Source organism: Platichthys flesus, chromosome 19 (genome assembly GCF_949316205.1).
Source record: "Platichthys flesus chromosome 19, fPlaFle2.1, whole genome shotgun sequence".
NCBI lineage: Eukaryota > Metazoa > Chordata > Actinopteri > Pleuronectiformes > Pleuronectidae > Platichthys > Platichthys flesus.
Genome location: NC_084963.1, coordinates 13,783,990 through 13,798,225, shown reverse-complemented (window position 1 = coordinate 13,798,225; position 14,236 = coordinate 13,783,990). Strand labels below are relative to the sequence as shown.

Sequence of the window (14,236 nt, the reverse complement as noted above, 5' to 3'; positions counted from 1 at the left end):
AAATTCCTTGTGTGTCACTTCCTGTGTTTTTTTGGTTTCCTGCTCTTCTGATTGGTTTCCCCTCCCTCATGTGTTTCACCTGTCTTTAATTAGGCCTCAGTTTGTCTGCTCCTGCTTCAGTTCAGCTTCTAGCTCTGTAAAACAGCTCATCCTCCAAACTAAGCTTTTTGTTTCTCACCCCATAGCTTCGGCCCTGCAGTGCCACCGCAGGCCTTTTTATAGCTGTTAGCTCGGGTTGAACCCAGCTTGACTTTTAAAAAGTGAAGCTGATGTGAGTGGACAGATCAGACCTGTGAAGAAACGTGTTCAGTGCAGACACGGCTGTTGTGAACCACTCAGCAAACAGAGCAGAGGCAAACCAGCGTCCTCGCTTTTTTTTTTTTGTACTTCAAATGTTTAATTCAGTTGTTGTATTTTGTTTGTGTGTCCTTGAGAAGCACCGATGTAGTCCTAGCGATTTAGACTTAAACTGGAAATCAGTTGGATTTGGGTGCTATGTTTTAAGTGTTGCTGTTTGTCTTTGTCCTCCATTTTCCTTGTTCTTCCTGTCTCTGGAATTCAGAGTTGAAGGAAAGATTTTTTTTTTCAGTTGGGTTGGCTGCGAATATTCAGCAGACTTTATCAGGGCTCATATGTGAGCTGCCGGTTTATTAGAAGGTGCTGATATATTAAAGTGCAGCGCAGATCATGTTTTAATGCTGACGGATGGTTCCCACTTCAACCCTTAGTTCTGTCATCTTGCCAAATGGGCTCAGGATGTACGCTCTGATTTGTCTCACTCCGTAAGCAGTGTCACTCGTGTGTGTAACAATTGGTCTGTTGATCAATAAGAAAATTCATAAGCAAGATTTGAAAATTGGTAATTTTAACTTTCAGGGGAAGGTTTCCCAAACTTAGCTCCTTCCAGCCACTGATATATAAAGATTAGTTGCTTTTTATCATATGACAATGCAGGTTAATGGAATATATTTGGATTGTCAATTGTGTTAAATTAAAATCAAGACGTGATCGGCCTATACTGAGTTTTTTTTCAACGTGAACTCGTAATATGAACAAATATTTGATTGGTCACCCAGGTTTATCCTATGGACATTTAGTGTTAAACCTTTGCAGTCCAGCGCTCTCTGGTGGACAGATTGGATAGTGTGCTGGGGCTTCTTGTTTGACCACCCTCTGTGAGCATGAGCCTGATGGGAGGAGCTTGATCACCAGAGCTTCACCTGGTCAAGCTGCTCTGTTGTTCTCCCGGTCTTCCACTGTGTTTTGTCATTGTTTGTCTAAACTGTCATATGTATGTGAAATAAATTAATTTTAAAATATCAACTTGGGCGGGTTTCTGTTCTCTGTCATCTTTTCTTTTGTGCATCATTGATCTGGGTAGTGGGGGCTTGTCCACTATCAAATTACTACATTTCTTATGGTATAGTTTTGTCTTTGTTGTTGTTTCACTCTGTTTGGCTTGTGTTATTGCTACCTCTTGTGAAAATGGATATAAATTGATTGCTACTGCTTTGTTTTTTCAAAACCGCACTTGGCCTGCTTGTGTAAATGTATCTTTAAAGCATCATGTGTGATTCTTTTGAATTTCGTCAGGGGGGGTTGTATAGCTAGATCTTTAGTCTCTGTTGAAACTTGTCTGTTTATGCATTTTTGTTACTCTCCTAATTGGTAAATAATGCCTCTTTCATTGAAAATAAACAAATCAGTTAACATAGACAACATGTCACTAACTCTAATACCAATATTCATAGTCTTTTTTTTTTTTTCCTGTCTGCTTCCTCAGTATGAATTCAAGGCGAAGAACATCAACAAGAAGAAAGTGAGCATCGTGGTGTCTGTGGACGGAGTTAAAATCCTACTGAGGAAGAAACAGAAGGTAAGAACAAAGTGATGAATTCCACCCTAGGGGAGAAATTCTCTTTTTAATATTTCAGATTTAAAGCTCTCCAGCTTCTGCAAATGAGGATAAATGTGATTTCTGTGTTCAAACATGATGATCTTGTTTCTTACAGAGGAAAGAGTGGACATGGGATGAGAGCAAGCTGCTGATCATGCAGGATCCCATATACAGGTCAGCCACCCCTCTGTCTGTGATAAATGAGTGGGGGTTTATACTGTATTCAAGTCATTATCTTTGCATTTCTGCACTTAGTGGATCAGACATGCACTCGGTAAATAATACAGTGGAAATCGCCCTGTGACTCTATGAGCTCAGGCTTAAGGCCATTGTACGCACTCTACTATTCAGGACTTGATGCACTTGAATGTTCTATATAAGCTAAATGCAGTTACATGCATAAGCCAGCATCATGAAAAATGTAAAGCTTGTGCATTTAGTTGGTCAAGCATACTGTAAGTATGGGGGGGGGGGGGGTGCTCCTCTCAGATTGTATTTGGTGTTTTGAGACAAAAGTACAACAAAGTTTCAGCCTGACAAATATCACAGTAAGCGATCCCATTTTACTGAGTTATACTGTGGTGAAGCCCGTCAACCAATCATCTGGCTGCCTGTGAGGCACTCAGTCACTGATCAGAATAATACTAGATGGAAATATTTGAAAAGTATAATGGAGGATAAAGTGATCTGTGGTGAGAGCTGTCTCTTTCTTTTACATTTCTGAGATTTAACGTTATTATACTGTATCTGTGGGAGGATCTGAAGCCACACCCTAAGTGATTGTGTTATAAATATTATTGTCCTTGTATGCGTTTTTTTGTGTGCGTGTACGATGTTTCTTTTGAGAAAATAGTTGATCATGTCACAGCTTAAACATTCTTTGGTGTCTGTAACTGTTGCTCAGTATATACATTTGCTGTTGTGTGTTGCAGGATTTTCTACGTGTCTCATGACTCCCAGGACTTAAAGATCTTCAGCTACATCGCACGAGATGGCCCCAATAACTCCTTCAGATGCAACGTGTTTAAATCCAAGAAGAAGGTACAGCAGCAGTGCAGCCGAACACTTCCTGACTGTAGAATTGCACTTTCAGATTGACACCTTTTTATAATCAAAGGAATAGTCCAATAATAGAATATGAATGTGATTATTGGTACCTGTATATGTCTTTGTTAAATATCAAACAAGAGCCAGCAGGTCATTAGTTTAGCTTTGACTGAAACTAAACCTGCCAGCATTCATAAAACCCCATCAACATTCTGTATCTTATTTAATCAGGGGAAAAGTGCAGAAGATGTTCTTTTACAGAGGCACGTGTGCTCTTTCTGTTTCTTGGCTGGGAGCAGTGACTTCCTGTCAGTTTGATCAGATGCTACGAATTTTTGAACGGCTATGATTGGATGCAAGAGTCATAAGAAACATGTGACTAGATGTGAATTTGCCCAGAGCAGCACAATTTGATGCAGCTTTATCGTATGGTTTTATGAATCTCTGTTTTATAAAAAGTACAGTAAAATGAGAGAGTAGAGGGAAAAGATGAGTTTCTAGTCAATTCTGACATCGGAGGCTGAGATGAATTCAAACGCACTCTTGGGGTCTTCAGTCTCTGTGTTTATCTAAAGCAGCTTACAGCTACTGTGCAGCTGGTGCCGAAGTCAAATTCATGCAAATGCCACAAGGTGATAATTTACTTTGCTCATTGTCTAAACCACAGGTTGTAAATCAAGATTGATGACATGACCGCACGGTGTCTGGCTGCAGCATTGGTCATAAGCATTGCCTCCCCCATGTTAGTGTATTGGACATGGACCAAACTAAAAAGTCAAGAGTACACGTCAAATACATTTTTATAAGATGGTTCCTGTCATTTTCAATATCACTGTTTTTCCAAGTGTTAGTTTGTGGCAAATATGATTTGATTGATGAGACTACTTTGCAGACTCTGGCTCTAGATGCACTAGATGGCAGCTTTCATGTCCAAGATATATTGGTTGCTTTCTACAGCAGCATCAGTAAATGAATTTAATGCAGCCCTGAGACGTTAAGTGATTAATTTCCCCTTTTTGTGTCCAGCTGTCTGTGACTGAAGTACTGTAGTCTGCATTCTCCATTATCTTTTTACTCCATGATTAATTTCCTGAATTTGTCAGTTAATCAATTTTAGTTTTTTTAATTTGATCTTAAATTTTTTGGGGTTAATATCCTTTAATATCCGGTGGCTTCACACTGCACATTAATGGATGCACTCGAGGTGAAGGATCACGACTGCACATCCCTCTCTACCTGTCTGAAGCTGTACGCGTGTTCCTGCAGTTGTTGCAAGTCACGGCTGTCTTGGCTCGGAGGTCTGCGAGCATCAGTCAGCTGTAATAATGATGTCCTGCAGAAGTGAAGCCAAGGATGATGGCGTCTGTGCATATTAAGTCTGTCCAAAGTGGTAGCCGGTTGTAAATGAACAACACTGATCAGCGCTCTGGTGTTTGTTGGAGTGATAAAGATGCGTTCTCTCTGAATACTCTTAACCTTCACCTGTCACCTTTTTATCTGTAACATCTCTCCCTCTTTTCCCTGTCAGACGCAGGCCATGCGTATAGTGCGGACGGTGGGTCAGGCCTTCGAGGTGTGCCACAAGCTCAGTCTGCAGCACGCTGAGCAGGATGCGGACGGACAGGCCGATGGGGAGAGTGACAAATCAACAGAGGAGCCCAGCAGTGATGGTGAGCCATACCTGAAATGTTTTTTCCCTTAGCTGCTGTGCACAGGGTATTTCTGCACATATAATACTAATTTTTTGTAATATCACAGCAGATTTTCTTGACTACAAAGAAGTGGGTAATAAAATGATGGTGAAGATGTAAATGCAGGCTTGATGCACGTTGTATACATAATATATATATATATATAGTGGCATATACAGTAATGTGTGAAGATGGTCAATCTTCCTCAATAGGTTTAATAAGCCAGATCGAGTGATTTTAAAGGTTTCATAAGGAGTCTGTTGGGCCTTAGCAAAAGTGAGTGCTCTACTGAGCGACATGCTATCTTTCAGATTTTCAGGTAATGAACATTCGGAAATTGATATGTTGGTAGATGACGATAATGATTCCATTATGAATTAATTATCTAAATAGAGCACTGTGTATTCATGTGCACATGTAGCTATATCTGGTGTCTTGCTTTAGTTTCAACACCGAAATGCAAACAAATTCTGTCACAGTTGAAAGCTGCAGCTACTTAACATTTATAAATTATATATAAGGGAAATATTTTTGGCTTCTCACAAAACAATGCAACCACTGGCCCTGAACAGTGTTGTTGTGGAAAACATGGTGTTTGTGAACCTTCATTGTGTTCACATGACGACCATCCCCAACCTTCCCCTTCAGTTAAATTACAAGCCTCCTTATGGTCTAATTGGAACCATCAGTAGCTCTTTAGATTCGCTCAGATCTAACAACATAGATGTCTGGTCACACTGGAGTGTTCAGATCTAAGACATGATCCTGAATTGAGAGTTGCGTATAAAGGCCGCTATGTTTCAAGGTGGAGAGAAGTAACTGGATTCTAACCTTCACATCAGTGGGCAGCAGCAGCAGAGCGGCTCTCAGTGGTCCCAGTAATGACTGTAATTTGCACAGTGGATGAAGAGTTTGCTGACATTTGGCTGCAGTTGGTGACAGGCAGAGAAGATTGTGAGAGTAAAATACTGTGTGCTCAACATAGCATTAATTTAAGGTTTAGATATATAAATTAAGGCCTCCATGTCTGTACGGCTTTCCAGACTCTTATTCATTATTGTACCACTAAGTTGGATATATCGGTTTTTAAAAGGGAGCATAGGTCCACAAACTGCATTTAGTATATAAACTGTATTTTATGTTATATTAATAATACTAATTGGATGAGCATTGTATGATTTACACTTTTTCTAGAAAAAATCCATCTTCACATGTATTCGTATTGTATTACATATTCAGACCATCTCCAAACAAGAACTCTCCAATATTCGGATGATCAGTAGCATTACATTTGAATCTGTTGCCATCAGCTGGTCAGGTTTGCTTTGCCTGGAACAGGACAGTTTTAATACAACTTCCTGTAAAACAATTTCTTTCTGTCCAGCTCTTATTACTAAATAATCAAACATATTTCATCGAGCTTTGGAAAGAGTCAGTCTGTTTCCCAGTTTCCCCATTTTCCCTCTTTGTGCTAAGCTAACAGGCTAATGATGATAACTTTTAAGCATAGACACAGGATAGTTATCGGTTTTCTCTAGAGACGGAAGCATATATCCTAAAATGCTTCTCCTTTTTTCTCTTAATCCCAAAATTAAAAACCATAGGCTGATGGTTCCTTGCTTCTTGTCTTATCCATTTCCCTCTACAGGGCGTAAGCTGACGGGAGCAGAGCAAGGGGAGGAAGAGGAGGAGGGCAAACACGGAGAAAGACGAGGAGAGGATTCTTTGGTCGGCACTTCGCTGTGTGAAAAGGCCGTCAGTGATATTCTGCAGAGTCTGGCTGAACTGAATGTGGTGAAACCTGGACAGACCATCATGGTAAGATACTGTTAGGACACACAATATTGAATTGCTGAGACTAAAAAGTTTGAATTTAACTTCTGCCATTGATTGGTTAAATGCACTTGTTTAGAGCTTGTTTGGGATTATAGTTCTCTGATGATGTGGTTATTTAAATATGTGTCATCTGTAGAACTTTCAAAACATTTTGTTATTCCGTAATCGGACCGAGTGGGAGCATGTAGATGTTTGACAAAAAAGGGCCCAGAATGGAGCCTTGGGGAACTCCATGTTGTTTTTGTCAGCCATATCGAAGAGGAATTCAAAAGCTATCTTGCATAGGAGGGAATCATTCAACACTCCCTCTTAGGATGCAAGTCCAACCTCCTTTCTTATGCATTCCAGCCTCGCTTATAGTACAGATGTTGGGAGGAATTGACCACCCTGCCTTTGGGCCAAAGAGCCATTCTCTTTCCCACTGCCACTGAAGTTTCCAGCACACTGGGCCTCGGCCTGTCCTGGGAACAGTCATGAGTGACCTCAGCTTTTGAGCCTGGCTAAGTCAGCTGAGCAATCTGTGCCTTATCAGGCTGGGGAGACTTGGGATGATTGTGATGTTGGTGTGGAGAGAGCTGGGTGGGGGGGGGATCTTAACTTACAATTGTGTCAAACGTGGTTATTTCTGATGGGAGGGTTGTGTGGGAATGTGCGGGGAGAAAATGGGAACAGGGCAGGTTGGGTCCCAGCAGTGACCAGCTTTTTCATCAGGTCGGTTAACTCTGAGAGGGCGAAAGACGAACGGGCTGTTGAGGATGGAGAGGTTGTAGCATCCTTTCTCTTGGCCCTGATGTCTCATGATTAAATCTCTCTACAGGAGGGGAATGGTGTGCCCCTCCTTCAGGGTTTCTGCCACATCGTGTTATGTCTTCCAACTGTTTTATATTCTCTTCAGAATCAGAATCAGAATCAGAATTCTTTTTATTGCCTTGTATATTTTCACATACAGGAAATTGCCTTGGTGTGGTTGGTGCACTTTACAAACAACAATATAAAAACCTGTTTCCCTGAACAGATGCATGACACAGGAAGAAAGATGGCTTGTAGACAATCACTTATACTCCTGACCCCTAAGGCAAAGTTCGTCTGTTTTTCTAAATGATCTGTGTGGTCCATAGACTGTGTAAAGGTGGACAACATGACCGCTCCTCTAAAGTGAGGTCAAATTGTCTTGATTGGTCTGCAGTATAGGTCATAATCCTCCCCCCCCCCCCGAATGGACAGTACAGTTATCACATGCTGAGTCATTGCAGCTCCCCCCCACATTATGGCCCTACCACAAAGAACGTGGTCTAATGCGACCTGTCTCTTTATTATGGGTCAAGCTGTGGTGAGGCCAAATTGTTCAGATTCCCAGTAACAAGTAGATCTGTAATAACTGCGCTTTTAGACCATGGTTAAAATCAATATAGAGCAACAATCCGGCAGTCAGAGAAAAGGTGGAAAGTGAATGTGAAAGGTGCAATTTGTTCAAATATGGGTGGAACAGGGAACATTTTCAGTCTTCATAATGTTGCCCTCCTTAGAGATGAAGTGCCGTGAATAGAAAATGGCAGGAGTTGAAATCCTGTCATCTTTGTCACCCCCTGCTCAGCTGTCCAATCACAGCTGACCCAGTTCCACTGTCAGAAAGGTGCAGGGGGTATCCAAAGTGGCTCAACCGTCCACCAGGGGCTTCCGTTGAACCTTTACAATCCTCTTTTATTGTGGCAACATTTCTTGTCATGGCCAACAGCTTAACCCTCGCAGCAGCAACACTCATCATAAACACCACACTCATGACATTTACTTCTAATTGTAGCTGCAGTGAAAGTTCCTCTTTATCAACACTGGAGGGGGAGGTAGCACCAGCTCCCACTTTTAAATGAGTGTTGTTTTTTTTGTGCTCCCGACTGCCTCTGTCCTTACAGCTACAGGATATCGACTGTGCTCTGTTGATTCATTACTTTGGCTGGAGTGTGTTTTGATGCTATTATCTGGGCACAGCACTGCCAAATGGATCATTAAACTATCAAAGTACAGCGCAGTGCTTTGTCATCTTCTGCAGCACCTGACCAGCTCATTGACTGCAGCTCTCATGACTTCATACACAGCTCCAGTTGGCAGGAGATGCTGCAGACATGAAACGGCCCGGTCACTGATGCGTTAGATTGAACGATATCTTGGCAGACTCTGAATCCTGATATTTTGAGAATGACAGGGTTCAAAAGATGTGCACATTGCAGGCTTCTAGCGTGTCATGATCTGCTCCTTTTTGGATTTGTCACCAAAGTGAGTGTGGTAGACACAGCCGTGCTGATAAAAAAGAAAGCGAGTGGGAATTGAGTCGGGAACCTAAATATTCCTGCTGGCTGTAAAAAGGGGCCACTTAATCCCAAAACCCCCCAATCTGTTCCCTTTTGATTTCTGAGTAATGGCACCATAATCCCAGGAAGGGTTCAGGAGCATCTGCTCGTTGCAGATAAGCAAAGAAGTGAGGGAAGAGATGAAGCAAAGAAAGGGATGAAAGCAAAGGAGATGAGGATAACGAAAAGGGAGACTGGCCAAAAGATGCCTAATTTACAAGATGCTGTTACAAACGGGCGACGCATCAGGAAACAAAATAAATATCTCAGACTGTCTGTGTTGGTTGTCACAGCTATTTAGTATTTAAACACATTAAATTCAGTTTATAATCATATGTCTTAAATATTGCTTCTGGAATAACTTCCATGTGTTTGCTAGAACACCATCTGATGTGCATACTACTACAGTTGCTTGGTTGCTTGTTAAAAAAATTATTTCTTTGTTTTCTCCAAGCCTCGATGTTTTGCGGTTCATGTACATCAAGGCCATGCTTATTGAATAGTTATACTCAGAATTCAGAAGTCAAACTAAAATGTTTACGATTGTCAATTTGTTTTATGTTAATCAAATGCTCATCTCATGATTCCCATATCTATTCTGTCATTTCACAAGTATATCCATTAAAAATAACGTTTAAGAGATTTGAAAGTTTGAGCTTTTAATCTGCTCTTTAGAGACGAAACCTTTGAATTTTCCTAAATGGACTTGGTAATCATAGAAGATGAAGACAAGCTAAGGCACCCCCTCTGATACAGACGTGAATCGGCTGCACTTTATATTGTGCTACTTTGCCCTCTAGTGGTTTGATGTAGGAAGCAATTGCATGAGAGAAGTGACATTCTTTGTAATTATGGAGATGTACTTTCTTCTGGATACGTGTGTTATCGAGGATCTAGAAATTGATCTAAAATCCACAGGGGAAGGAGACTGAAGACGGTGTGTGGTTTAATGAGCTAAGAGATCATTCCACTTCTGATGAGGAGTTACAGTGGGGGGCTCCAGGGGGCTTCAGATCAGTGGCTCTCAGTCCTGGGCTCAGCGGCTCAGAGGACTGGGTTGCTTCCATCTGACCAGTCTGTTAATTGCATTGGTCTGGTGTCCAATGTCTAAAAATGGCTTCTTATCTCTGGGATGACAAATGAGTTCTAATCGCTCAACCATGAAAACCACCGGGCCTTTAAAAGGTTCAGGTTGAGTGTGTCAGAGAAGATGATTGAGAATACGCACGACTTCAGCTTCGTCATTTTAACTATGTCCCATCCGTCAATAATTTATCTTATTTGTCTGTCTCTGGTCAGGACTTGGATCGACGGTCCGTCTTCACTGTGACGTCTCAAGGCATCACTCCCAGCAGCCCTTGCTCTTCGTCTCTCACTCCGCTGGCGTCGCAGCACTTCCTGCAGCTTCTCCAGCAGCAGCTGCAGCAGCAGCAGCAGCAGACACAGGTGGCCGTCGCACAGGTGAGAAGACGTCAGCTATCACACAGCGGGTCGTCCAAAAAGCAGATGTAGATATGAACAACACGCGTCATGACCAGAGTGAGAATCTCTGAACAGTCTCTCCGACCTAAAATACAAACTGTAGTTGTAAGTCGGTTATTTCACCATCAGTTAATTTTACAATTGGTGTTTTCAATCAATCATTTTTGGTTAAATGAAATATCAAACTGTTCCCAGAGCCCAGATAAGGACTTATATAGTTGTCTGAGAGGGACAATATTTTGTTTACTTAGACCAATTTACTTTTGAACAGGCTTTGGTTTCCCGCAGGAGTGGAGAGTGAGTTAGGTGAACTCATTGACCGTAATGCATCAGCTATTGGCTTTTTACTTAATCTGCCTTCATGTTCATATAGCTGTTAATTAAGATGAGTAGAAATGTCGACTTTCACAACTCGCTACTTTAGAAAAAATCAGGTCTTACCTGGTGTCTCTTAAGTCCAACTTTAGTCTGTGGCTATTCTGGGTCTAAATAGTGTACAAAGAACTGAAGTCAGTCCTGGCCCAGATATAAAATGTTTACACTGTAAGCCCCAAAACATGCCCATTTCCCCCATATAATCTTTGTTTACTTGAGAGCATGACAATTAAATGATTACCAAAGTTAGTTTGAGACTATTTTTCTGTCACATGACTTTATCACTTCAGCTCCCCTCAGACTGGTTCATCTATAAATTCTTAGCCCGAGAAGTTGATCCTGATTTATTCATTTATATATATATATATATAGCATGAATTTAATACACAATAATGGCTCATTGTTTGGAAACCGCTCCATCGATTTATTTATTCACAATAAAATCTCAATAGGTTGGGTTTTCCCCAAGCACTGCATGTCTTTTACTAATGGTGTACCGCTAGGGGGCAGCACCAGCACAGCTATGCAAGAACAGGTGGTGCAGTATTTGAGAACACAGACTGTGCTGCAATTAAAAATGCACAAATGTTTGTTTAACATCTCAAGAGATTCAAATGCCGTTGAACAAAATCTGAGGAATTGCAACAGATTCATGTTTACTTTCATATCCGATGCTATTGATTGTGCTGCTTTATCAGAATCAACGTCTCTGAGGGAACCCTTGACTCTAAAACGCTGTCCCAAGATAACTTTGAGTCTCAGTCTAAAGAGTATAGCTAGGAACAGGATTATGAACCTGTTTTAAATCAATACCATAAATCAAAAACTTGACTGTCATCGAGTGGGTACAGATAATAACTATTCAAACAATTAATCTAATTGCTATTGAATAAAATGTTCATTGCACAAACAACCTGCACTTTGTTTTTCCTGCCGCAGGTGCAGCTGTTGAAGGATCAGATGGCAGCAGAGACCGCCGCCCGTATGGAGGCTCAGGCCCGCGTGCACCAGCTGCTCCTGCAGAACAGGGACCTGCTGCAGCACCTGGCGCTGCTCGTGCAGCAGCTGAAAGAGCTGGAGACCAGTTCCCCAAAGACGGCACAACCAGAGCTGCCCCAGCAGGAGCCTCAAGAGAACGGACACAGTAAGTTACTGCGGAGGTGATGTAGAAGCAGTGAAACCACTCGTACCAACTCACGACAGGTCAGGGTCCCTCCCCATATCTGCTGCTGTCCTCGTTTCACTCTCCCCTGTTGGCTCGTGGATAAGGTCAACATGCAATACACAGACCATGGTCCCTCACTGACTTCCTGTCTGCAACAATTTCAGTTGTGCTCGATGGGGCAGAACCACAGTTTACTGGATGTGAGGTGCTTTTCCTTCTGCGCCACCTGGTCATGTTTCAAATGGCCATTTCACCATTTGTCTGTATTGAGATAAAAATACTGTCTACCAGGAAGGAGCGTAAGAAAACATTGTAGATGCTTATTTTTTATATTGAAAATGTCTCTGTAAGAATTTACACAAATCCTCAGTCAATTTGAACAGTAAAGCTTGAGGAAGAAATGAATGTTGATCCAAAGCTGACACTAACATGCATTTTGAATGATTTGATCAACGACTCATCTCCAAGTACAGTTGTGAACGCACCCAAGATGCTTTGAGTATAGATTTGAGATCCGATCACTCAGACCACATTTTGAAGGGGGTCTGGGACTCGCGGCCACATTCCTTTTAGCAGGGTGTACCCCGAATGTAAATGCACTGCATATTGTGCTTTTTCTATTCTCATCAACCACTGGAGGAGCTTTACTATACAAGTCCTGTTAACAGATTCACCCATGCAGCCCTTTTCACACCGTGCACACAGCTGTCAGGGGCACTTTAGTGTTCAGTGATTTGCCCGAGGACACTCCAGCATGGGGACTGGATGAATCCCATCGAATCGCCGACCCTCTGGTTAGTTGATGACCCGCTCTACCTCCTGAGCCACAGCTGTCCTTGGTCCCGGGTCACATTGAAGGACCCTCTGCTCAGTTGATCCTCTGACCTGCGTCGCTGTCAGAGTGAGCTAAAAATATTTGCAATTTCCATGAGCAAGTGGAAGTTTCTGTTGCCGTAAAGCAAATTTTGAATCTCTATTTGTTTGCCAGTATATTGCATTGACTAAGACCAGTCTGCAGTCGTGACTCTGTCAGGCGGAATTTTGGTTAAAAGATTTTATGAGGGATGCATTTACAGCAGCTCAAAGAACGGTCGGTCATGTCAGAATGAAAATGACTACACAAACACACACACCTCATTCTAACCCTTATCCTAACAAGTCAAACCCTTAACCCTATGGTGTCCATAAATGTAGATCGTCGGATGGGTTTAATTGGAGTGAATAAAACTAAATATACTATTTATATATATATTGTATTTTATTATTGCCCGTGCCCCTCATAGAGATCATTCAGAGTGACCCCATTGTGTAGTCCAGCCAAATGTTGTCACTGTGCAGGGTCTATGCTCAAAGTGGTCCCCTTACAGATAAAAAATGAAAAGTACACACATTTGGACCCCGCTGTATATAAAGTCACACACAGCTTGTGTGTGTATGTGTTAAACCTGACGCATCATGTTTAATGCTTGTATTAATCATGTCAGACCCCCTGATAGAAAATGCTGCTTCAGCTAATCTCAGATACGGCTGCTCCAAGTGCTGCCACTAACGCACTCTGTTCCTGTATGGGAACATGTTGTGGTTTGAGGTTGATTTTTAATTTGTCTTATTTTTCGAATTAAGACTCATTTTATTCATCTATTCCAGATGATCAGCAGTCATCCGTCTCTACGTTAGCAAACTCCCTGTCTCTAAATCGGAAGAATCACTACAACCAGACCTCGGACCAGCTCATCACCTCCACGCCGGCATGGCAGCTGCAGTCCTCCCTCACGCAGGTGGACTGCGCCGAGTCCTACCTCAACCTGCTCAACCTGGAGAGCTGCGGCACGTCGGCCGCGTCGATCAACGGGAGCCTGGACCCGTTCATCAGGGCCAACGGGGCGGCGGACGACAAGGAGCGGTCCTGCAATGAGATCGTCCCGTTCACATCGAGGAACTCTGACAACATGGATGAGAAGTAAGTCGGCTGACCTCGTGCTGATTGCAGAGAAAAGGATGCTTGTTATACATTGAGGGAATAGTTAAGAGAAAAATGTTACCTCACTTTCCGCACTCACGTGTCACTATTGTCACTCAAGTATATTAATGGATGGAGACAAGTGTTGAAGAATGAATTCAAGAATGTTCAGGACATTATGAGCTGTTATTGCTGATCATAAATTGCAGGTAAAATGCTCAGATATAACCACATTTTCTAAATCCATTGGAATATCTTATTTAAATCCAGTAGCAAAACAAAAATGGCAGTGCCATCAAAATAAGCATGTAAACCGTCTAAGTGGGATTACAAGAAATGTTAGTTACTCCTGTGTCCAAAATATATACTCATGTTAAAACATTTTCAGTGTGGGGCAGAGGTTTGGAGAGTAAATACAGGACTAGTCTTACATTGAAA

The 14,236-nt window shown here is 42.0% G+C and overlaps 1 protein-coding gene across 2 annotated transcripts in view; it reads left to right on the top strand.

Annotated features, from left to right (window-relative positions):
• Nucleotides 1-14,236, top strand: part of si:dkey-34e4.1 (carboxyl-terminal PDZ ligand of neuronal nitric oxide synthase protein) — a 53,747-nt gene that overhangs the window by 24,859 nt on the left and 14,652 nt on the right. For both annotated transcript variants that reach the window (XR_009924736.1, XM_062413021.1), the window contains exons 3-10: nucleotides 1,784-1,876; nucleotides 2,013-2,071; nucleotides 2,830-2,938; nucleotides 4,473-4,614; nucleotides 6,284-6,453; nucleotides 10,116-10,277; nucleotides 11,613-11,817; nucleotides 13,486-13,798. Coding sequence is in view for 1 of the 2 variants with exons in the window: in XM_062413021.1 (XP_062269005.1) it covers nucleotides 1,784-1,876; nucleotides 2,013-2,071; nucleotides 2,830-2,938; nucleotides 4,473-4,614; nucleotides 6,284-6,453; nucleotides 10,116-10,277; nucleotides 11,613-11,817; nucleotides 13,486-13,798 (1,253 nt within the window). In the remaining variant the exon portion in view is untranslated. The remainder of the gene's footprint in view (nucleotides 1-1,783; nucleotides 1,877-2,012; nucleotides 2,072-2,829; nucleotides 2,939-4,472; nucleotides 4,615-6,283; nucleotides 6,454-10,115; nucleotides 10,278-11,612; nucleotides 11,818-13,485; nucleotides 13,799-14,236) is intronic.